Here is a 25,989-nt window from a genome sequence, read left to right on the forward strand (position 1 = left end):
GTATTGATGAAGTCAAGTTGTTTTTTAAAAAGATTATTATTGAAGTTAATATAGGCAAGATGAACTGTTTTTATTTATTTTTTTTAAAAGATTTTATTTATTTATTTGACAGACAGAGTTCACAAGTAGGTAGAGAGGCAGGCAGAGAGAGAGAGAGGAGGAAGCAGGCTCCCCGCTGAGCAGAGAGCCCGACGTGGGACTCGATCCCAGGACCCTGAGATCATGACCTGAGCTGAAGGCAGAGGCCCAACCCACTGAGCCACCCAGGCACCCAAGATGAACTGTTAAAGATCTTTGAGGAGATTGTAAAAATCTAGGATTTGTACATAGATTGCTTTTTGAGTATTTGAATGCTCTGTTTACTTTGAAGAAATAGGAAGTAGAAATCATGGATGGCGATAAGCTTGTAGCATGTAAGGAAAATCTGAAATATTAGTAGATGAGCAATTAAAGAAAAAGCCTCAACCTTACATCAGATGTTTAAGTTCAAATAAATACTTCGTGTGTGAAAATAAAGAGGATAATTAGAGTCCTCCTTGATCTGTGGATCCACATGTTAGCAGTTTTGGAAAAATTTGCAGCCATTATCTCCCTAAATATTATCTCTTCTGCATTATCTCCTCTAGGAACTCACTCCTAGGACTCTAATCATCCTCTTTTTAGGACCTTTCATTCTGTCCTCCATTTCTCTTAACATCACTTTCATATTTCCCTTGTCTCTCTTGCTGCATTCTGGATAACTTCATTTTCATCTACATATAATAGTTCATTAAATTTCTCTTCAAATAGCAGTCTAAACTGTAGTTCTGCATTTCAGAAATCTAAATGTTTCTATTTCAAAACTTGTGTTTCTAGACATCTAATTTTTAGAAAAACTTAATTATTCCAAGTAGTTTCATGTAGATAGGTAATCTTTATGACTGTATGTTATTTCTATAAATATTACATACTTATCCAGTATCTCACAGTTTCATCCAGGCCTTCTTAGCCCCTCCAACAAATGCTAGTTGCAGGCTGTCCCAGGAAGAGCATGAAGTTAGGTAAGGCAACTCTGCAGCTGAAGGGTGTCTGCTAACCCACTTCCTGCAACTGAGCAGCAAGTCTTTCTTTGAAGGGGATCTGGCAGTGCATCTTCATGTTTACAAGTTTCACAAAGTACAAAATTCTGGTTGAAATTATTTTCTCTCCACATTTTAAAGATAATATTATACTGTCTTTTAGCTTTCATAGTTGTTGAGTTGGTTTCATCGTTCTGTTGGTTGCTAGCCCTAGCAGGATAAATAAAAAGAAATCAACCCTTCTGTGAAATTTTGGGAGAGAAACAGAGACAAAAATCTTGAAAATAGAAAATATCATCAAAACAGCAACAATAACAAAAAAGACCTTTTGAAGGCCATTCTTTGCTCCAGGGCTCCCAACCAGTTTGTGGAGACTGTCTGAGAATTCATGGCAGGAATGTCACTTCTTCCTTTGCCCAATCTTGTTTCCACCACTTTCCTTCACAGAGCTCTTCCTTATAAACATCTAGTACCCCAAAATTCATCTCTGCATCTTCCAGAGAATTCAACATGTTCTCAAGAACAAAGATGAAATGAAGCTATTTCCATATAAACAAAAACTAAGAATCTAAGACTTGTACTAATGGCAATTCTAAAGGTTTCAAGATTCTTCTTGAAAATGATCTCTGGAAGATATTAGATGAAAGAAAGAATGATGAGGGTGGCTCAGTGGGTTGGGCCGCTGCCTTCGGCTCCGGTCATGATCTCAGGGTCCTGGGATCGAGGCCCGCGTCGGGCTCTCTGCTCAGCGGGGAGCCTGCTTCCTCCTCTCTCTCTGCCTGCCTCTCAGCCTGCTTGTGATCTCTCTCTGTCAAATAAATAAATAAAATCTTTAAAAAAAAAAAAAAAGAATGATGAGGAAATAAAATAAAATTAAAAATTACAAAATAAAATAAAATTGTATGTATATAAAGCTAAACAAATACTGTTTCTGTAAAATAATAACAATGCATAATTTGGGGTGGCGCCTTACTGACACAGTTGGTTAAGCAACTGCCTTCGGCTCTGATGATGATCCTGGAGTCCTGGGGTAGAGTCCTGCACCCGGCTCCCTGCTCAGCGGGGAGTCTGCTTCTCCCTTTGACCCCCCACCATGTTCTCTCTCTCTCAAATAAATAACATGTTTTTTTTTTAAGTAAAATATTACCTAAAATCCAGTAGAAAAAAGGACAAATGTATACTATATATAGACCAGAATTGGATTAATGCTTCAATCAATGAATTGCATCAGAAATCAATTAACGGAGGCACCTAAGTGGCTCAGTTTTTTAAGCAGCCTACTCTTGATTTTGGCTCAGGTCATGAGATAAAGCCCACATTGTGCTCTGTGCTGGGTATGGATCCTGCTTAAGATTCTCTCTTTCTCTCTCCCTCTACCCCTCCCCATCCCGCCCTGCGTGGTCCCTCTCTTTAAAAAAAAAAAAAAAAAATCAATCAATGGTGATCTAGAATCCCTGTTAAAATACCCTCCTCCCTCCACCCATTTTTTACTTTTTCCGCATCAGAGGCCTCTTGTTCTTCAGGGTTGTTTTTTTTCCCCTGATTATGTTTTTTAATTTAATTTTTTGAATAGATGATGTCTAAGCATGATTTATAATGTTAAAAATTTATAGTGAAAATCATTATTTCTACTTACATTCCTCATATTCTCAATTTTAACCCCTTTTTATAGTTTCTTATATGTATTTCCAGAATATCTTTTTTCATGAGACTGTTTTGAGAAATAAAAATCCTCAGATACTTAAAAGCTCAGCACACAATAAGAAGTCAACTAAATTTAATTCCCTTCTTTCCTTAACCATTTTATGACCTTAAGAACCAGAAAGCATAATTAACCATGTATTTTGCTACTAGATGTCATAACTTGCTTTATACCTGTAAATGTAAATTATAACCATGAAACTGTATTACGTGCATGTCATAGTCTTAATGGAAACTTCAAAGAGCTTTTCTAGCTTTGGCCTAAAACTAATTGAAATGGAGAAAATATTCTTAAAGTGAATATGTTTAATAGAAACTCATATGCTTTCTGGAAAGTTATTCTGGAATTTCAGAATATATTCATGAAATTAAAATTTGGTCATGCGTATTTTTCCCAAAAAGGATTACCTTATTGTATTATTGTATTATTTTAAGTATTATACAAATGTGAAATCAGGACACCTCAGTCAGTGGAGTCCACCCCTCTTGATCCTGGGGTTGTGGGTTCGAGCCCCACAATGGATGTAGAGATTACTTTAAAAAAAAACACCCCTTAAAAATATGTGAGATCAATTTTTTTTTTAATTTTTTTTTTTAAAGATTTTATTTTATTGATTTGAGAGAGAGAGACAGTGAGAGAGAGAATGAGCGAGGAGAAGGTCAGAGAGCGAAGCAGACTCCCCATGGAGCTGGGAGCCTGATGTGGGACTCGATCCCGGGACTCCAGGATCACGCCCTGAGCCGGAGGCAGTCGTCCAACCAACTGCGCCACCCAGGCGTCCCATGAGATCAATTTTTTTAACATTGAGGTATAATTGACATACTAGTTTCAGGTATATAGCATAATGATTCAGTGTTTGTATGCATTGTGAAAGGATCACAATAAGTCTAGTTAACATTTATCATCATACATAATTATAAAAAATGTTTTTTGTGATGAGAATTAAGATTTCCTCTCTTAGCTTCCAAATACGTGATACCATATTATTAACTATAGTTACCATTGCTGTACATTACATCCCCATGACATTTTTATTTTGTAACTGGAAGTTTGTACCTTTTGAACCTCTTCACTTGTTTCCTAACTACCAGTCTTGTTTTTTGTTATCTGTGAGCTTGGTTTTGTTGTTGTTTGGATTCCACATATAAGTGAGATCATATATTATATGTCTTCCTCTGTTTGACTTTTTTTTTATTTAACATAATGCTATCAAGGTTCATCCATACTCTAACAAATGGCAAGATTTTGTCCTTTTTAATGGCTGACTAATATTTGTGTGTGTGTGTGTGTGTGTACACACACCACAGTTTTCTTTATCCATTTATCCATCAATGAACCCAGATTGTTTCTATATCTTTTTTGTTGTTGTTGTTTCTATATCTTGATCTTATAAATAGTGCTGCAGTGAACATGGGGGTGCGTGTATTTTTTCAGTTAGTGTTTTCATATTCTTTTGAGAAATACTCAGAAGTGGAATTGCTGGATCATAGGGTAGTTCTAATTTAAGTTTTTGCAGAACTTCCATACTGTTTTCCCTTGTGCCTACATCACTTTACATTCCTACAAGCAGTGAATAGGGTTTCCATTTCTCCCATCCTTGCAGATACGTTCTTACCTTTTTGATAATAATCCAACAGGTGTGAAGTGCTATTGTTGTTTTGATATCAGTGATGTTGAGCATCTTTTCATGTACCTGTAGGCCATCTGTAGGTCTTCTTTAGGAAACTGTCTATTCAGATCTATTTTTAAATTAGACTGATTGGGGCGCCTGGGTGGCTCAGTGGGTTAAGCCACTGCCTTTGGCTCAGGTCATGATCTCAGGGTCCTGGGATCGAGTCCCGCATCGGGCTCTCTGCTCAGCAGGGAGCCTGCTTCCTCCTCTCTCTCTCTGCCTGCCTCTCTGCCTACTTGTAATCTCTCTCTGTCAAATAAATAAATAAAATCTTTAAAAAAAAATTAGACTGATTGTTTTGCTTTTAAATCATATGAGTTATTTATGTATTTTAAATGTTAATCCCTTATCAGTTCTATGATTTGCAAATATTTTCTGCCATTCAGTAGGTTGCTTTTTCCTTTTTTTTTATTTTTTATTTTTTATTTTTAAAGATTTTATTTATTTATTTGACAGAGAGAAAGCACAAGTAGGCAAAGAGGCAGGCAGAGAGAGAGAGAGGGGAGGAAGCAGGCTCCCTGCTGAGCAGAGAGCCCGATGCGGGACTCGATCCCAGGACCCTGAGATCATGACCTGAGCCGAAGGCAGCGGCTTAACCCACTGAGCCACCCAGGCACCCGCTTTTTCCTTTTTTTGATGGTTTTCTTTACATTACAGAAGCTTTTTAGTTTGACATACAACTTAATTTGCTTTTGTTAACTTTTGGTTTTGATGTCCAATCCCCAAATTCATCACCAAGACCAATGTTAGAGAGTTTACTGCCTGTGTTTTCTCCTAGGAGTTAAATGCTGTCAGATCTTTCGTTTGAGTCTTTAATCCATTTTGAGCTAGTTTTGTGTATGGTTTAAGATAGAAGTCTAGTTTCATTCTTATGCATGTGATTGTCTGATTTTCCTGATGCTATTTATTGAAAAGACTGTCCTTTCCCTATTGTGTATTCTTAACTCCTTTGTTGTAAGTTAATTGGCGATGTATGCATGGGTTTATTTCTAGTCTCTCTTCTTTGTTCCCTTGATCTGTCTGTTTTTATGTTGAAACTATACTGTTTGGATTGCTATAGCTTTGTAACATAGTTTGAAATAGTGAACATGATGCCTCCAGCTTTGTTCTCCTTTCTCAAGATTCCTTTGGCTCTTCAGGGTATTTTGTGGTTCCAAACAAATTTTAGGATTATTTGTTCTATTTCTGTGAAAAATGCCATTGGAATTTTGATAGGGATTGAAAGTCTATAGATTTCTTTGGGCAGTATGGACATTTTGACAATATTAATTTTCAAGTACATGAGCACAAAATACCCTTGCATTTATTTATGTCTTGTATTTCATTCATTGATGTCTTATTTTCTTAATCTGTAAATTATGAGATGGCAGAACAATTTTGACAAGTTTCAAAGAACTCATTTCTGAATATGGCCTATCCCCTAAACAGGTTTTTAAGGCTGAGGAAGTCGATTTGCTGTGGTAATGCTTGGCAAAATCTAAATTGTGTTTTCTGTTTCATTATTTTATACTTAATAACAAACTAATTTATTTTCTTCAGTTCATATTTGGAAGAGAGAATGAAACTTTTTGGGATGATTTACCCTTTATTTTGGGGGGTGGAAGACCAGTTTATTTTTTTAATCTAAAAAAGAATTATGCTTTTCACAAGATGAATGAGCATCATTTATATTGTAAATGAAGATTAGAATTCTTTATCTGCATCAAGATTAAGTAGAAGTTCTACAAAATTTTTAATCATTTGTTTCCCAGTTATCATTGCAAACATATTGTAAAGTATATGTATATGTATAAAAATATATGTACTTTTCCATTTTCTGGTTATTTCTAATTTGTAAGACTAAAGTAACATCAGAGTGGTAATTTTTTTTCCCCCTCAATTATAATTTGGGTGAAAGTCAAGGTGGTTACATCACTTGTAATCAAATGTAACTTTTAAAGCAGTGAAATTTTCTATTTCATAATGCCATCAAAACAAAGAATTAGGGGCACCTGGGTGGCTCAGTGGGTTAAAGCCTCTGCCTTCGGCTCAGGTCATGATCCCAGGGTCCTGGGACCGAGTCTCGCATCGGGCTCTCTGCTCCGTGGGGAGCCTGCTTCCTCCTCTCTCTCTGCCTGCCTTTCTGCCTACTTGTGATCTCTGTCAAATAAATAAATAAATAAATAATCTTTTTAAAACAACAACAACAACAAAAACAAAACAAAGAATTAGTAGAATCTAACGAGATAACTATTTTTTTAAAAAAAGATTTTATTTATCAGGTGCCTGGGTGGCTCAGTGGGTTGAGCCTCTGCCTTCGGCTCAGGTCATAATCTCAGGGTCCTGGGATTGAGCTCCGTATTGGCCTCTCTGCTCAGCAAGGAGCCTGTTTCTCCCTCCCTCTCTCTGCCTGCCTCTCTGCCTATCTGTGCTCTCTCTCTTCCTGTCAAATAAATAAATAAAATCTTTTTTTAAAAAAGGATTAAAATTTAAAATTTTTTAAATAAAGATTTTATTTATTTATTTAATATAGAGAGAGAGATCACAGGTAGGCAGAGAGGCAGGCAGAGAGAGAGAGGGAAGCAGGCTCCCCACTGAGCAGAGAGCCTGATGCGGGACTCCATCCCAGGACACCAAGATCATGACCTGAGCTGAAGAGAGAGGCTTAAGCCACTGAGCCACCCAGGTGCCCCGGGATAACTATTATTTTTGTTTTCATTTTAAGTTCTTGAATAAATTTTGGCTTTAAGCCTTTTCTTCATTTATGTGGGTCTGTGGAGTTAAATAATGGCTGTAATATAGCCAGATGTCATGATTTTTGAGATAAAAATATTCTGTGGTTACTTTTCCAAGTACATACCAAATAATTCCTTCCTTATCAGCTCACTGTAGTTATTTTTCACAGGTTAGAAATAAATTGATAGGCCCAGAATAGGAGAAGATAAACTTGGAAAGTGGAAGGAAGATACATAGATACAAATCTAGTGAAAAAAGTGAATTACTAACTAGGTCTCTATTTATCCTACATAGTATAATTTAAAAACTATTTTCTCCCTGAGAGGAACAAAGTATCATAATTATAGGATCCTTAACTTCCTTTTTTTGTCTTTTCTTTTTAAAAGATATTACAGGAGCGCCTGGATGGCTCAGTGGGTTAAAAAGCCTCTGCCTTTGGCTCAGGTCATGATCTCGGGGTCTTGGGATCAAGCCCCACATCTGGCTCTCTGCTCAGTGGAGAGCCTGCTTCCTCCTTTCTCTCTGCCTACCTCTCTGCCTACTTGTGATCTCTGTCTGTCAAATAAATAAATAAATCTGTTTAAAAATAAATAAATAAAAAATGTTACAGATGTGTCTGACATACAGATATGTATAAAGAATAATACATCAAATATTGGTAGATTTGCCAACCACTTAATATAAAACACTAACAAAAACCTCAGGTCTCCCTGATTGAACCTCTCTTCTAAACTATCATTATTTAGAACTTGGTGTTTTTGTGTTTTTACTTATATATTTACTCACATGTATTTTTTCCTAAATTATATATAGTATTAGTTTGTTTTAAAACTTTATAGTGTCAAAACTGTAAGCATTTTTTGCAGCTTTTGTTGTATATGTGTGCGAGAAATGGTAATATGTATGTGTTTATTTGCTTTCTCTGCTGTTCAATATTTTATTGTATAAATACATCACATTAGTTTATTTTACTCAGTGAGTATTTAGATTGTATCTCGTTTTTCCTCTATTGTAAATAATGCTGCCATGAATATTTTTTTTTAATTTATTTATTCGACAGAGAGAGAGATCACAAGTAGGCAGAGAGAGAGAGGAGGAAGCAGGCTCCCCACTGAGCAGAGAGCCCGATGCGGGACTTGATCCCAGGACCCTGAGATCATGACCTGAGCCGAAGGCAGTGGCTTAACCCACTGAGCCATCCAGGCACCCTGCCATGAATATTTTTGTTCATCCATTTGAGTTTCTCTAGAATATATATCTAAAAATGGAATTGTTGGGTCATAAGACATGTGATTCTTCAGCTTTACTAGGATGTTGCCAAATTGCTTTCCATAATGGTTTTACCAATTTAGAACTCCAGATGAAAGTACAGGGAGTTCCCATTGCTCTACATCCTTACCATCACTTGGTGTCATCACACTTTTTAATTTTGCCAGTCTTATTGGCAATCATTATTGCTATTTTAGTTTGTATTTCCCTGATGTGGGAGTTTCCTAAATTCCCTTATTTGTATTGCTAGTGAGATTGAACTTCTTTAAGTTTATTAGCTAATTATGTTTCCTCTTCTGTGAGTTGCATTTTTTATAGATATACACAAATATGCACACATATATTCTGGATTATACTTTTTTTTTGTCAGTTTATGCATTACAGATACCTAACTTGGCTTTTTGCTTTTTTAATGGTGTCTTTTGTTGAGCTGAAGTTTAAAAATTTAATGTGTATATTACTCATTTTTTTCTTGTTTTTAAATGTATTTTAAGAAATCTCTATTGAGGGGCACCTGAATGGCTCAGTGGGCTAAAGCCTCTGCCTTCGGCTAAGGGCATGATCCCAGGGTCCTAGGATCAAGTCCTGCGTGGAGCTCTCTGCTCAGCAGAAGCCTGCTTCCCTCAGTCTCTCTGCCTGCCTTTCTGCCTCTCTCTCTGTCAAATGAATAAATAAATAAAATCTTAAAAAAAAAACTCTATTGAAAGTCATAAAAAATATTCATCTGTGTTTTCGTCCAGCAGTTTAAAGTTCTGCTTTCCAGATTCGGATTTTTAAACTATAGCACTTCTTTTTATATCTAGGTGTGCTGGGGAAATACCATTTTTGGTATTTCCTAATACCAAATCATCTGATTAGTGCTATTTCTTGACTAGTCTTTTATCTATTGATCTGTAATGCTGCCTCTGCTGTATGTCAAGTTCCCACGTGTGAAACTTATTTCATTATTCTGTGGTTTTCTATACTTTTCTTAATTTTTTGTTATCTTAATTACCATAGCATTACCATAAGTCTTTATATCTGATGGGGCAAGTAGGTGACTTTTCAAGGCAGACTAAAAGGCAGATAAAGCAGTGTAGTGTAATAAGTGCGCAAAATTTGAAATCAGACCTCCATTCTAAAACTGTTGTCACTTAACAACATGATATTCTGCATGAGCCTGATCAACAGTTTATTTTTACATGGGACTTAGGGGATCATAGGCTTTAGAATAAACCAACATTTGTAATGAATCTTTTTTTAAGATGAAAGCAAACCAGAGAGAAAATAACGTAAAAGAAGGTTATATAAGATGACGTTAAATAAATAATAAATAAAATGAAAGCAAACCTAATGTGTATCCATTAGTATAGATTCCTTTTGATAGGGAAAGTGGCCAAGGACTCTGAAACCTGATTCAGAGCCAAACTCTCAGAAACAATAATTGAATTTAGGTTACTACAACAGCCAAAAGTACACCCTTGGTGTTTCTTTTTCTCTGCAAGTCTTTTTTCTCCCTTAGCCTGAATAATTTTTTCTTTATAATTAAAAAGAATTTAAGCCCCAGGGTGGATTTTGGATCTAATTTTGAAAAAACAAAATATGGAAAAAATCTTCCATATTATGGTTGAATAAACTCATATTGCAACATTTTGTAGATTAAAGTTAGAGTGGCATTAGAGGAGATTAGCTATTCAGAAGTGAGTGAATGTAGGCTTTTAACAAAAATTATAGTAATCAAGATATAGGGCTTAGAGAAGATGCTGATTGTTTCCCTTCTCCTTCTGGGCTTCTCCTTTAGTTCACAGTAAAGATACCAAAGAAATATATCAGGTGAGTGTTTTTTTGCATTGTTAAGGTGATTTATTTAGCATCAGTAGGAATATAGAATTTTAAAAGGACAAATATAAATGAGAGAATGAAGTTTCCCCTTTGTTCCTTTTAACTATACAACGAACTGAGGTGTATGGTGGGTTTTTTCCTCAAAAAAAAAAAAAAATCCACAAGCATTCAGCTCATTATAGGGCTATTTTTATTTATTTTTTAAAGATTATATATTTTAGAGGAAGAGCGTGTGCAGGGAGGGGCAAAGGGAGAGGGAGATAATCTCAAGTCAACACAATTCTGAACAGAGAGCCCAACGTCGGCCTGGATCTCACAATCCTGAGATCATGACCTGAGCCAAAATCAAGAGTCAGACACTAAAGAGTTTGACCCACCAAGGCATTACAGGGCTATTTTTAAATAAAAACTGAACATTGTATTCTTTTTCCTTTATTTAAATATTTTTCTTTAATGAGCTTTGCCCTTCTAGCTATCACAGATCCTGTTTTACATGCTGCCTAATTTTTTTGTGATTTACAGCTCGATAATAATGCATTTTCCTTCCCCTTTCTTTTTCCTTATTTATAAGGGAAAAATGCTTTCCAAACAGCAATAGCTTGGACATTCTTTCCTAGTGTCTTAGCCTTCTGGCACCAACACCCTTTGCATATGACACGTTCACAAAGCAGGTGTTACCTGAGTTACTTTCTCACTGTATCCTTTCCATGGACAGGTGCTGATTTGTCTTCCCTGGAATTTTGGTTTTAACCAGAACCTTATAATACAAAATATTCTGTGTTACATCTCTCTGTCCTCCAGTTCTCTGTATTATCATGCCTAATTGAAGATTTTGGTTGTTGCTATTTTTACTAATTTGTTACTGTTGTCCTTACTGATTTTTATTTTTATCACTCTTTTCCTTTAATTAAAGCATTTCTGTTATGTGGACAATATATCTAATTTATGAGACAATACAGTGCAGTTTAAAACATTAAAGAAGGTATATGGTTTCTCACTTAGAAAAGGGGAGGGAGGGCGCCTGGGTGGCTCAGTGGGTTAAGCCGCTGCCTTCGGCTCAGGTCATGATCTCAGGGTCCTGGGATCGAGGCCCGCATCGGGCTCTCTGCTCAGCAGGGAGCCTGCTTCCTCCTCTCTCTCTGCCTGCCTCTCTGTCTGCTTGTGATCTCGCTCTGTCAAATAAATAAATAAAATCTTTAAAAAAAAAAAAAAGAAAAAGAAAAGGGGAGGGAGACTTTTCTAGATAGTCTTTTTCTAGATCAAGACCTTCTATCTGAGTAGTCTTGCCCTTTTCTAGATAGTCTTTTCTACATAGCCTTGCCTTTTTCTAGATAGTCTTGCATAGTCCCATGTTTGAGGCTGTATAGCCCAACTTCATTTCTGAGCTCCAGACACACACACACACACACACACACACATATATATGACATTTCCATTTAGAAGTCTGCAAGGCATTTCTGACTTAACATGTCTAAAATAGAACTTAATTTTTCTCCTTCTTCCTACATCCCATCCTCAATTCTTCCCCATTTAGTAAAGGGTGTCATCACCCACAGGTTGCTCTTACCCAAATTAGCCATTTTGAGCCCTCTTTTTCTCACATACCTCATCACACCCGATGAATCAACTGCTTACCACCTTCACTTCTACCTTAGTCCAAGCACTTTGATGGCCACAATGGTCTTCCAATTCATCTTCTATTCTTGTTCCTTACAGTTTATTTCCAACATAGTAGTCAGGGTAAACTTTTTAAAACATAAATGAGATCATGGTGTGCCTTCAAACAAAACCCACCGATGACTTCCTATTACCCTTAGAATAAAATTTATCATTTTTACCATTGCCTGCAGGGCCATATGTGATGTGGTTTCAGCCTATTTCTTTGACTTACTACCTACCATTCTCCTTGCTTGCTCAGCTCTAGCCACACTGGTCTCCTTGTTATTATTCTTGAGAGACAACAGATTTGTTCTCAGGATTATTGTCATTGCTGTCCCTTCTGTTTGAAATACTTTTACTGCAGAGTAAACTCCAAATCCCTGTTTGAATGTGTTTTAGGAGATGCCTTTCCTCACAATGTTGATCTAAACTATGTGGCGCATGTACTGCACCACCTCACAAACCCTGTTTCCTACTCTGCTTTAGTTCTGAGTTAATAACTACCTTGTATTGTAAGATTTTTTTATTTCTTTCTTGACAGCACTCCACCCTCATCCTGCCACCACCTCTCTCTAGAATTTAAGCTCAGTGGGGCAGAGAATTTTCTGACTCATTTACTGTTTTATCTCTTGTACCAGGATACAGTAGGCAATCAGTATTTAAGTGACTGAATTAATTAGATACATGACCTTGAGCAAATCAATTCAATTCCCTAGGCTTTGATTCCACATATATTTGAAAAAGGGGATTAAACTATATAAGATCTCTGAAGAAGAGTATTTTAGATTGCAGATGACCAGTCATCTGGAATTGAAGGCAACTTCAAAGTCATTGAGTTCAAGCCTGCCATTTTTTAAATGATTTGACCAAGGTCATATTGCTCAGGCCAGTGCTCTTTTATATTACATAATACCTCTGATTCTCTGCTCAACTCTGATTAGATCTCCCTCCAGACTTCTTTAATTACGGTTTGACTAGTTTTAATTTTTAGGTTCTTGGCCTTCTTCCTTACATTTACAAATAATTATTTTTCTTCAGTCAATCATTGCTGTCTCACCATTCACTGAATATAAGCTGACATGATTTGAAGCATTCTTCTCAGAGCTCTCATTCTTCCCCTTATCTCCCTCCACTTCTATAGGAACTTACTTTCTCTTTTTTGTGAGTCAGAAGTGTATATAATTACAGTTAAAATGTGTGTGTTAACTAGTATGATTTTTAAGTAATGGAAAACAACTTTTGGGGAAAAATTAAGCATAATAAAAAATTAGAGACTGGTCTCTAATTCACCTCAAAAAATTTTCAAGATTAATAGGGTTATATGTTATTAGGAAAAACTTAGAATTTACCCATTCTAACCTGTCAGTTTTCAGGTGGGGAAATTTAAGTATATATAATAGCATTAGAAACACTGGAATAAATGAAGGTAAACAATTGCTTACTTCAGGACTTCTCAAAGCCATTAATATCTGAATGCATGTGACTCTCCAAGGAGAGATTATAATATCCAAATTTTATTTTACCACAGAATATCTTATTATGTACCTTTTTAGTATCTTCTGAGATAATGGTGCCCCATGTACCACATGTTTGAACATTTATTAGGTGACAGGTACAGTTCTAAGTACTTTACATGTTTCTACTCATTTTATATATTACCTATATTAATTTGTTCTTATTATTATGTGAAAATTTGTGTTTAAGAAATAACGTGTCATGGTGGAGAATGCAAGGAAGTCACAAGAAGGGGTGCGTGTGTGTGTGTAAATACAGAATAGAAATCCTGGGCATTGATTCATTTACAGTTTATCATGTTTTTTATCTAGTTGACCATTGGTCTATTTATATATCTTACTCTAAATATTTATGATATTCACTATATATTTTAATATGAATATAATTTTTAAAAAGATTTTATTTATACATTTGACAGAGAGAGAAAGATCACAAGTACACAGAGAGGCAGGCAAAGAGAGGGGGGGAAGCAGGCTCCCCGCTGAGCAGAGAGCCTGATGTGGGGCTCGATTCCAGGACCCTGGGATCATGACCTGAGCCGAAGGCAGAGGCTTAACCCACTGAGCCACCCAGGCGCCCCTGAATATAATTTTTTATGTTTTCTTAGAGCAATTCATTTGTAGAACACTTACTGATATAAATAATCCAGATATACCATAATCCAGATTTACATTATATCACATGAGCTTTTTGCATTCCATTAATATAATGAAAGTTTTCCTGGTTAATATGTTTTGTAAATGTTGATTATATACATATGGTTTTTCCACTTTAAAAAATTCCAGAATATCAGGAAAAAATTATTACAAAACATGCTTAGAGGAAAAGCATACCTCCCCATCAGTATAACCAGTATTTACATTTTTCTGTATATTTTTCTAATATTTTAATAGCTACTCTAGAGATAAACACTCTGTTGCCTCCAGCCAGTAAATCATACTTTTTGCTCTTATGTAGTTCTTTTCCTTGAATTGGGCTGGCTTTGTGACTTGCTTTTGATTAGTAGAATGCAGCAGAAGTGATTCTGCATGCCCCTGAGGCTAAGTCATAAGAAGCCTTGCCATTTTTTTCAAGTTTTCTTAAAATGTTTGCTGTGGGAGGAACCAGCCTCTAATAAGAAGTCAGCCTGCTCTGAAACCACAAAATGTGTGGAATTCCAAACTGGTCATAAGCTGTATGGTAAGGCTATATGAACAGTGGAAGAAGGCAAGGAGAGTGGGAGAGAGATCCCAGCCAGCTCCCAACTTTTCCAAAAATCCTAGCTGAGATTCTAGGTATTTGAGTGAAGAAGTCATCTGATATATATGTCCATCTCAATACTACATTCAGATGATCCAGCCCCATCTGTCATCCAACTGCAACAATGTGAGAACCCAGGTGAGAGTCACCCAACTGACCCAACTGACTTCTGTGAGGTGACCCCAGTCAACTCACAGAACCGTCAAGAGAGAATAAGCTCCTGGTTTTGGTGTGGTTTCTTACATAAGAATAGATAACTAGAACAATGTGTAGCGATAGGTAACAAAACACATCAAAAAGTCTTTGATGTTATATAAGTATGGGTATTATCATTACTATTAGAAATATGGATATATATATATAATTTTAAAATAGAAATGTGATCATATTTGACATATTCGTCTGTACCCAGTAGTGTACGAGAGTGGCTCACACAGACTCACAAGAGTCAGTATGTTTATCTCTTCATGACTGCACAGTGAGTGATATCACACTGGTAACTTGAAAGTGGCATGGTTGGAGTATTTACACTACAAAATTTGTAGATACTACAAAACAGAGCTCACCTCCATCCAGAAAGCCAGTTAAACATTCAAGCACATCACAGTATCTTCCTTTTTTCACTTTATGTTACCATTATTGAATAGCTGCTTATTTTGTTATTTGGATGTACCTTAATTTATTTGAACAATCTCCTATTGACCTACTCTTTCTTTAGAATTTATTTCTTAAAACAGAATTTGTGGCTCAAATGTTGTACACATCTCGGTTTTTATTAAGTATTATGAGAGTGTCCATCAGAAATATTATAGCAATTTAGATACTGCCCCCCAATGGGGATATTTCCTCATAGACCACCCAACTCTTATTTTTATATTTGGAATACTCAGACTTAGAAAAATGAAGCTCTATTTTTTATTCTTTTTTTTTTTTAAAGATTTATTTATTTATTTATTTGACAGAGAGAGAGATCACAAGTAGGCAGAGAGGCAGGCAGAGAGAGAGAGAGAGAGGGAAGCAGGCTCCCTGCTGAGCAGAGAGCCCGATGCGGGACTTGATCTCAGGACCCTGAGATCACGACCTGAGCCAAAGGCAGCGGCCCAACCCACTGAGTCACCCAGGCACCCCTAGTTTTTATTCTTAATAGTGTTAAATAGATACTGTATTCACATGGTTCAAAACCTTAGAGTTAGAAGAATATATGGGAACAGGTCTCCCATTTGTGCTTGTTGTCTCCCATCTTCCTAGTGCCCTTCCCAAGGTGACTTGAATGTTACCAGGAATTTGTATATACTTTAAGAGATGTTTACAGATGTACAACCAAGTATATTCCTTTTTCTTTTTTACTTGAACGGTAGCTACTATACATACTTCTCCGTCTTGATTTTGTTATTTAACAGTATATCTTGGAAACTAATACCTAAAGCGAAAAGGCTCCCTCAGTATTTTTTCTGACCTCATAATAAAGCATGCACATTGTCTCTAATATTTTACTATTGCAAACAGTTTTTGTATATCATTTCACATATGTGAATAGATCAGTAGCATAAATTTTTTTTTCCTAAAGATTTTGTTTATTTGACAGACAGAGATCACAAGTAGACAGAGAGGTGGACAGAGAGAGAGAGAGAGGGAAGCAGGGCCCCCACTGAGCAGAGAGAGCCCCATGTGGGACTCGATCCCAGGACCCCGGGATCATGACCTGAGCCGAAGGCAGCGGCTTAACCCACTGAGCCACCCAGGCGCCCCAGTAGCATAAATTTTTAAAAGAATTGCTTGATCAGAGGTCATGGCATATTCTTTAAATATGAACATGAGAGGGGAGAAGGTCAGAGGGAGAAGCAGACACTGCGGAGCTGGGAGCCCAACGCGGGACTTGATCGTGGGACTCCGGGATCATGACCTGAGCCGAAGGCAGCCGCTTAACCAACTGAACTACCCAGGCGCCCTATAATCAGTTTTGTTTATATTTTACTATCATTTGCTTCTGTCCGTTTCCAAGTTTATTTGAATAGAATTGAGCAAAGTAATTTCTTAAAGCCATTTTAGTTTTGTTTTCTTTGTAGCTGTGTGTATGCTTGTATGTGTGTATATTTGCTGTTTTCTTCCCTTTGTTTCTTCCATTTTTAATTCAGTTTCTGTTCCTTAATTTGCTTTATTGATAGATAATATAGTTAATATTTCTAGTTAGTCATTAGTGTATTGATTTGAATTATAGTTTCTTGTTCTGCAGAAGTTTTAAGCTTTTGTTAATAAAAACTGTCAGTCCTTTCCTTTTATGGCTTTTTTGTTTCATGTTACTTTTTTAAAAAAGGCCTATGCATTTCCACTATAAAAATATTCTTCATTCTTTTCATACTTTTATGATTTATTGTTATCTGTCTAGAATTTATTTTTCTTTCATTGTGTGAGGTAGCATCTAAATTACTTTGTTTCCAAGTGGATTGCCAACCATTCCAACATCACTTATTAAACAATCTATGATCTTTTCCCCATTTATTTGAAATACTTTTATCATATACTTAACTTTTAACATTCTGTGAAAAATCCTTTTACTCTTTTTGGATTGTACCAAGTTTACAGGATTAATTTGGGGAATAACTGATTTGATATCTTTAAAACATTGAGTTTTTGCATGTAGAAACATGGCCTTGTTTATGTATTTCAATTATTTTTCTGTGTCCTTTGATAGTGTTTTATCTTTTTCTTTGTATTTCTTTCTAGTTGCTAGGTTTATTCCTAGATATTTTTTGGTTTTGTTGGTATTATAAATGAAATTGTTTTCATTATGTTTCTTCTCTGGTTATTGACAGTATATAAGAAAACATTTGATTTTTTTGTATATTAATTTTCCCCAACTTGCTAACTCTTTGATTGTTTCTGTTTTTCCGTTGATTCTCTTGGATTTTCTGGTTAGTCTTTTGTCTCGTTGTTCCCAATACTTACACCATTTTTTTAAGTTTTCCTTCTGGCAGGGTATCTTACTGACTTCACGAGGACTTTTTGAATGGTAGCCTTTCTCTTGACAGCACCAGAGGACAAAACTAGGACAGGTGGGCAGAATTGCTAAAGCTATTCTGGCTATTTGAATGTGGAAGAGGCAAACTTGTATTTTATCAACACCACCATACTAATTTATATTCACAGAACAACTAGATTGAAAGCAAATTAGTTTGCTAGGTAAAGAATACGACTAGATGACTTCTAAGTTTAAATGTTTAGTTGAGAGTATAAAGAGAGAATTGAGGAATGACTTTAAGAACTCTTATTTTATTTTGTTTTATTTTATTTTTTCAGTGTTCCAAGATTCATTGTTTATGCACCACACCGAGTGCTCCATGCACTACGTGCCCTTCTTAATACCCACCACCAGGCTCACCCATCCCCCCAACCTCTCTCCTCTCTAAAACCCTCAGTTTGTTTCTCAGAGTCCATATCTCTCATGGTTCATCTCCCCCTCCAATATCCAATATCTAATTTGCTTTTCCTTTCCTTCTCCTAATGTCCTCCATGTTATTCCTCATGCTCCACAAGTAAGTGATACCATATGATTATTGACTCTCTGTGCTTGACTTATTTCACTCAGCATAATCTCCTCCAGTCTTGTCCATGTTGATATAAAAGTTGGGTATTCATCGTTTCTGATGGAGGCATAATATTCCATTGTATATATGGACCATATCTTCTTTATCCATTCTTCTGTTGAAGGGCATCTGGGCTCTTCCTGCAGTTTGGTAATTGTGGACATTGCTGCTCTGAACATTGGGGTGCATATGGCCCTTCTTTTCACTGTATCTGTATCTTTGGGGTAAATACCCAGCAGTGCAATTTCAGGGTCATAGGGTAGCTCTATTTTTAATTTTTTGAGGAACCTTCACACTGACTTTAAGAACTCTTCTATAGGGGCACCTGTGTAGTTCAGTTGTAAAGCAACTGCCTTCGGCTCAGGTCATGATCCCAGAGTCCTGGGATCAAGCCTCGCATCAGGCTTCCTGTTGAGCAGGAAGCTTCTCCCTCTCCCACTCCCCCTGCTTGTGTTCCTTCTCTCACTGTGTCTCTCTCTGTCAAATAAATAAACAAAACCTTTTTTTTTTTTAAAGATTTTATTTATTTATTTATTTGACAGAGATCACAGGTAGTCAGAGAGGTAGGCAGAAAGAGGGTGGGAACAGGCTCCCTGCTGAGCAGAGAGCCTGATGCGGGGCTTGATCCCAGGACCCTGGATCATGACCTGAGCTGAAGGCAGAGGCTTTAACCCACTGAGCCACCCAGGCACCCCAAATAAAAACTTTAACAACAACATAAAAAGAACTCTTGTATAGGGGCACCTGGGTGGCTCAGTCAGTTAAGCATTTGTCTTCTGCTTAAGTCATGATCCTGGAGTCCCGGATTGAGTCCAGCATCAGGCTTCCTGCTCAGTGGGGAGTCTGCTTCTCCCTCTGCCCCTCAACTTGCTTGTTCTCTCTCTCTCTTGCTCTTTCTCTCAAGTAAATAAAATCTTAAAAAAAAAAAAAAAACTATTGCATAGAGGGTAGTGGGGGAAAAATGGTAAAAGAGCAGGAGTAGGAAGTCAAGAAGAAAATAATGAAAGTAAGAAAGTAATGTCTCATTAGGAGAATAATTATGACTATGGAGTATTGTAGAAGTCAAGAGAGATAAAGGTTTTGTAAAGTATGAGATAATCATCATTAAGTGATGCTATATAGGAATATTTTTTAAAAATGAAACTGGCTGGCTCAGTCGGTAGAGCATGTGACTCTTGATTTTGGGGTTGTGAGTTTGAGCCCCATGTTGGGTATAGAGATTACCTAAAGATAAAATCTTAAAAAAAAGAAATGGAACAATAGGAAGCCATTGTATTTTTTAATGAGAAGGTTATTTGTGATCTGCTTTCATGTCTTTTCATCTGCTTCTTTTAATTATAGTTTTTAACAATTCAATGGTTTCTTTAATTTGTATTTTCATTTAGATTATCATCTTGGGAACATTAATCATACCTTATATCTGTTTTATAAGCCTCATGGGGCTTTCAACAGAATTATTTAGAGTAGTGGATGATCTATAAATATTTGCTTTTTGCTTTTTTTATTTTTAAATTCTAAAGGAATTACACCTTAATTCTAGGTTATGATTGTAATTTAAGTTCCATGTTTTGAGCTTGCCAGGCTAACTGTAATCATGTGTCGTTATAGATGAAACATAAACATAAAATCAGTTATAGATAATACATAATAAAAATGTTTGAATGTGATCAATCTAAAAGACAAAATAAACTTATTTATATAACAGATATGCACATTGATAACTAGTGATGAAAAACATGGGGCCTGCTGAACTCCAGGTATGAAGTAGCTAGAGGTGAGTGGGTATCTAGTTTCTGGGGTATATTGGAAGTGTAAGTGTCACATGGAAGTCAGAGGACCAGAACTAGGCTCACTGGTTAAAAGTAGGAATTGGAAATGAGGCTCCCCTGCTCTTGAAAGGAAGTCCATGTAAAAGGTAATACCAACTGTTCCTTGAGGCCATAGTTAATATAAAAATACTTATCTAGAAATGTGGGAAGACACCAGCACAGCCTTAAGACCAATATTTAAGCCAAACTGCCAGGACTTAGTACCCGAATCTCCAGTAATCAGTAACATCTATAGTTCACAATCACCAGTATAAAACCTGGTTTTTGACAAGGTCCCTTTGGGCACTGGTGAAGACAAAAAGTCATGAGACAGGGTGAGATAAATGGAGGGAGGGAAGAAGGGAGAAAGAGGGGAAGAGAAAGGGAAAGTTCTAACTCAAGATATGCAAATTAAAATTCCAAAACACGATTCAAGAAAGGAAAAAGCCAAACCTAAAAAGCATCCAACAAAATCAACAATCAGAAGATAGATTTGCTCCCAGATGAAATGAAAGTAGTAAACCAAGTTTATAAAGAGTTATTTTTTAAAAAGTATGTTTAGGATTCCCTAAAAGATAAACAGTAAAAACCACTTTAAAAGAATAAGAGATTGTAAATTAGTAGAAATGAAATAAGAATAAGAATAGGCAAATATAAGAACTAATTAGATATCTTAGAATTGAAGTTATGGAAATAAAATCAGTAGATAACATGAACCCTAACATAGACATGGTTGAAGAGGGAATTAGTGAAGTAAAAAAATTGTTCTAAAGCGTTCGCCCAGAATACAGAATATAGAGAGCCATACAATACTAAAAACTATGTAATTATGTAGTTAAAAGACATAAAAAATAAGGATTGAGGAACTTCAGTACACATCTAATGGGAGTTGTAGAATAAGAAACCATAAGAATGACTAAAAAGCAATAACCAAAAACATAATGTCTGAGAATTTTCCAGAACTGAAAACATAGGTCCTTAGATTAAAAGTACACTCTGCATACTAAGCAGGAGAAATAAAAATCAATCACAATGAGAAACATTCAGTGCAACTATAAAGGGAAAGGGATAAAGAAAATTTTAAAAGCTACCAGAGAGAGGAAGTAAATCTCCAAAAGATTATCAATTAGACTTCTTAACAAGTAAATAAATAAAATCTTTTAAAAAGTTAATACAGGTAAACAAAATTGAGAATATAAAAAATTTGAATGACAAAGCTAATAAAGTGGATCTAATACATATAGAGATTTTGTACCAACAGAGAGTTTGAGCTATTTTAAAGTTCACAAGGAATATTTACATAAATCGACGGTGTCCTAAATCAAAAGGAATTCTCCAAAATTTAAGGTAACCAGAATAATATAGACAAATTCTCTGACCACAATAATTAAGCTTGAAACCAACAATAAAAAGTAATTTTTTATTTTTTATTTTTTTTAAACATTTTATTTGTTTATTTGACAGACAAAGATCACAAGTAGACAGAGAGGCAGGCAGAGAGAGAGAGAGAGGGAAGCAGGCTCCCTGCTGAGCAGAGAGCCCGATGCGGGACTCGATCCCAGGACCCTGAGATCATGACCTGAGCCGAAGGCAGCGGCTTAACCCACTGAGCCACCCAGGCGCCCTAAAAAGTAATTTTTTAAAAACTCATCTGACCAGAAACTAGAAAATGTACCTAGAAATAATTCATAAGTTAAAGAGGAAGCTTGAAAACAGCCAGCAGAGTAAGATGAAGTAGGTAGAAGGATGGGCTATAAAAGATAAGCACAGAAATTAATGAAATGGGGGGAAAGATTAATACTTTCCTAATTTTATACTGTAATGACCAATGATAGGACTAACAGAATTGGCCAAGAAGAATACAGGTATTATTTATTTGAGCCTCTATTCCTATTCATGGCTTATTTTCTGCATTAATAATCTTCTTCCTTAGAAGATACCATTATGAGCTAATGAGAAAAATATAGGACTCAAAATATAAAATAGAAACTTACTGTCAAATTATCAGGAGTATATATCTTTTTTGTATAACAAGAAATTTAACTATAGAACTGTAAAAGTGAAAATACCAAGTTTGTAGAATTACTTAACTATTGTTTATTTTAAAGATTTATAATTGCTTTTGGTAGAAGGATTTTTCTTTTTATATATTTAAGGTATTTTTCTTTCCCTTCTTGTAGGTTACTCAAATGAGTCGTCCAGACCTGATTCTCTTTCTGATGAAATACCTGATGGCTCTCATTGTTGGTATTCCCTCCATCTTTTGGGTTGGAAGCAAAAAGACATGCTTTGAATGGGCCAGTTTTTTTCATGGTCGTAGGAAAAAAGAGTAAGTTGAAATGATCACAATGTTCACAAACCTCACATTCACATAAAATTTTTGTATTGCTTATGCTAAAATACTTTGGATTTGGTGGATGTGTTTCAATGTGATTGTAATCTTAGCTACAACCAGTTGTGATTAGCACAGTAGCATGTATTAATTAGAAGCTAAAACTTGATTCTGAGAAGATAGCCAGGTAGAACCAGGCAGGCCTAAGGTCTATACCTTACTAACTGAGAGTATTTGAGGGAAAGCTGATCTTACTTTCAGAAATTTAAATTATAGTTTTCTTAAAAATAAGAACAAATTAATGCTTTTATATATCTATGTTATTACTTGATCTTCTTGATATTCCTGTGGGGGCTGGTATGTATTATTTCTGTGTTATAGATGAGAAAACTGAGCACAGAGAGATTAAATGCTTTCCAAAATCACACAGGTATTAGACTTCCCTTTCCAATTGTCCATTGTTCTTCTAAGTATACCAGAAATTATATAGATAACATGTTATTCCATTACGATGAAGTACACATTAAAGCCAAAATAGAAAAATGATATTAATATATTATATAATGATAATGAAATGCATTAAAGAAATAAGCCAGGACTGTGCCCTGGGCTAGAGTGGCAGCTCCTTATTCTGGAGCTCAAGAGCGAGAGCATCCCATAGCTATATCTAGCATTTGTCTGCTTTAGCCTTTGAAAAACAACTATAAAGTAATTGAAGTAACAGTTGCCAATTAATTGAGCACTCCAAGCACAGTTCTAAGCATTTTATATATTATTAAAACTTTTAATCCTTCAAACAGCCTTGTAAGAGAGATCATCATTTTACGGTAAGGAATCAGGGTTTCATAGTCATTGCTAGAATTGAGATTCAGACCCAAGCAGTCTGATTCTAGACTCTTGTTTTTGCTTATGTACTGTGCTACAAAGAGACTAGTTTCTAAAATTGTGCTAATCAAATTAGTGTTTTGCCCCTGAGTGAAGCCACATTTAATATTGTGCTTATACTAGTAATTCTGACACTGATTGAAATATTTTTAGAAATCTTCTTTTGGAATTATATAAATCATATCACTTAATTTCTCTGTTTTCTTATCTGTAAAATGAGGGGACAAATCTTTACCATTTGAAGATGGATTAAATTTTTAGCATGACCAGAAGTCAGTTTCAACCAAGTTTTAAAAATAAGTTTAGAAAATAAAGTCAGCAATTAAGGCTGATTTGCGATGTATGAATATATGATTAGGGCCACTGATGACAGAGAAACAGATATTGTTTGTTTGTTTTAACTTTTTTTGACTTGTTCATTCTTCTGTCCAGTTTTTGATACTTTGATTTGAGGAAATGTGTGTGTGTGTGTGTGTGTGTGTGTACACATATGTTATATATACATATATGTACATATGTATATATAATATTTTATCATTACAAACATTTTATCATTACTTTGGCTTTTAAGCCATTTGTTAAGAGTGAACACGAAAGTGTGGGGGAGGGGCAGGGGAATGGAAGAGAGAATCTCAGGCAGGCTCCACACTCAGCATAGAGCCCAGTGTGGGGCTGGAATTCACAGTCCTGAGATCATGACCTGATTCGAAATCAAGAGCTGAACCCTGAACTGACTGAGCTACCCAGGTTCCCCTAAGCCATTTAAACTTAAGTTTGATCCCTGACTGTTGGTTTTGGTGTATGACTTTGGAAAGTTCTTTAATCCTTTAAACCTCAGTTTCTTCATCTATGAAATGGAGATCACAGTATTTATTTTTGATAGATATCTATTCACAATAGATATATAATATCCGCTTAACAGATACCCTCTTAGGACATTGATCTCCATAATAAAAACATTATTAAGAAGGATCAAAGGAGAGTGAATGTGAAATACCTGGCATAATGTGGGTACTCAACAAGTATTAGCCTGCCTTTAACCCTCCTACCTCACCACTAAAAATAATAGTAATAAGGAGGATCCTTTTGTAATCTGAAAAGTTAGAATCTATGCACTGTCTCATTGTATGGTCCAATCTATATATGCTGGAGCTTTATTTTTTCATGAAATTATTTATCTTATTTATTTTTTTTTAAAGATTTTATTTTTATTTATTTGACAGAGAGAGATCACAAGTAGGCAGAGAGGCAGGCAGAGAGAGAGAGAGGAGGAAGCAGGCTCCCTGCTGAGCAGAGAGCCCAATGCGGGACTCAATCCCAGGACCCTGAGATCATGACCTGAGCCGAAGGCAGCGGCTTAACCCACTGAGCCACCCAGGCACCCTATTTACCTTATTTTAACTTTAACCTCTGATTCTCTTCTCATAGTCATTTATATAACCTGAGACTCTGATCTTGGCGACTATTTAACTGGCTCTTTGATCAATTTAATTGTTGCTTTGTTCATTATAATAAACATCTGCTTTTAACCATTCTCTAGCAGTTAAAAACTTTTGTTCTTGACAATAATTCATCTTAAGTTTTTTTCCTTAAGCCTTTAAGATGTCTAGTAATTAATTTTATCTTAGCTTAAATTAATTTTTCATTAATTTTGACCACTCATGTTTATTCTAGTACTGAACAACTGTTTCACCATAAGACCAACTTGTAGCCTTAAAACAACTGTTCTTCATATTAGAGAGATCATATAATTGTCTTTCTCTTATTGACATATTTCACTCAGCATAAGGAATTTGAGAGGCAGGGTGGGGGTTTGGGAGGTAGGGAAGGAAAAAATGAAACAAGATGGGATCAGGAGGGAGACAAACCATAAGAGACTCTTACTAATCTCACAAAACAAACTGAGGGTTGCTGGGGGTGGGGGTATAAGGAGAGGGTGGTTGGGTTATGGACATTGGGGAGGGTACGTGCTACAGTGAGTGCTGTGAAATGTATAAACCTGATGATTCACAGACCTGTATGCTTGGGGCAAATAATACATTATATGTTAATAAAAATAATTTAAAAGAAAACTGTTCTTACAGGTTGAAAAATATACCTGTTGGGGCACCTGGGTAGCTCAGTCATTTGGGCATCCAACTCTTGATTTCAGCTCGGGTCATGATATCAGGTCATCTCAGGTCCCCATACTCACTGGGGAGTCTGCTTGAGATTTTCTCTCTCTCTCTCTCTCTGCCTCCCCCTGCATGTGTGTGTGTGCTCCCTCTCTATGTCTCTAAAATAAATAAATTAATTAAAATATATATATATAAATATATATATATATATTTGTGCTACAGTGAGGCCTCCATTACATCCATAAACCATGCAAGAAAAAAATTTCTCTATTGTAATATCTTTGTAATATTTCAGTGTACTTGAGAATCATAAATTTCTTTAATTGAAAGGGACTTTTAGAAATGATGAAATCATATGACTTCATCTTATAGATGAGGAAAATGAAGAAAAGGGGATAATGACTTGCTTAAGTTCATGTATTTATTGAGCTAAAATCCAGATTTCTAATTCCAGTATGCAGGCTTCTTTCCATCATACCACCCTAAAGTATAGATTGACATAATCTTTGTTAAATTCTTTCCTCTGTCAACAATGTTACCTTATATCTCTCCTAAAGACATTATTTGGAGAGCAATTAATTTCAAGAATAATGTCAGTGTGTCACATTTATTG

The 25,989-nt window shown here is 35.8% G+C and overlaps 1 protein-coding gene across 2 annotated transcripts in view; it reads left to right on the top strand.

The window, feature by feature from the left end:
- Positions 1 to 25,989, top strand: part of FZD3 (frizzled class receptor 3) — a 110,924-nt gene that overhangs the window by 58,027 nt on the left and 26,908 nt on the right. For both annotated transcript variants that reach the window (XM_044225023.1, XM_044225022.1), the window contains exon 5: positions 22,223 to 22,371. In XM_044225023.1, coding sequence (XP_044080958.1) covers positions 22,223 to 22,371 — 149 coding nt within the window. The remainder of the gene's footprint in view (positions 1 to 22,222; positions 22,372 to 25,989) is intronic.

The sequence above is a fragment of the Neovison vison genome, chromosome 11, assembly GCF_020171115.1.
Source record: "Neovison vison isolate M4711 chromosome 11, ASM_NN_V1, whole genome shotgun sequence".
Lineage (NCBI taxonomy): Eukaryota > Metazoa > Chordata > Mammalia > Carnivora > Mustelidae > Neogale > Neogale vison.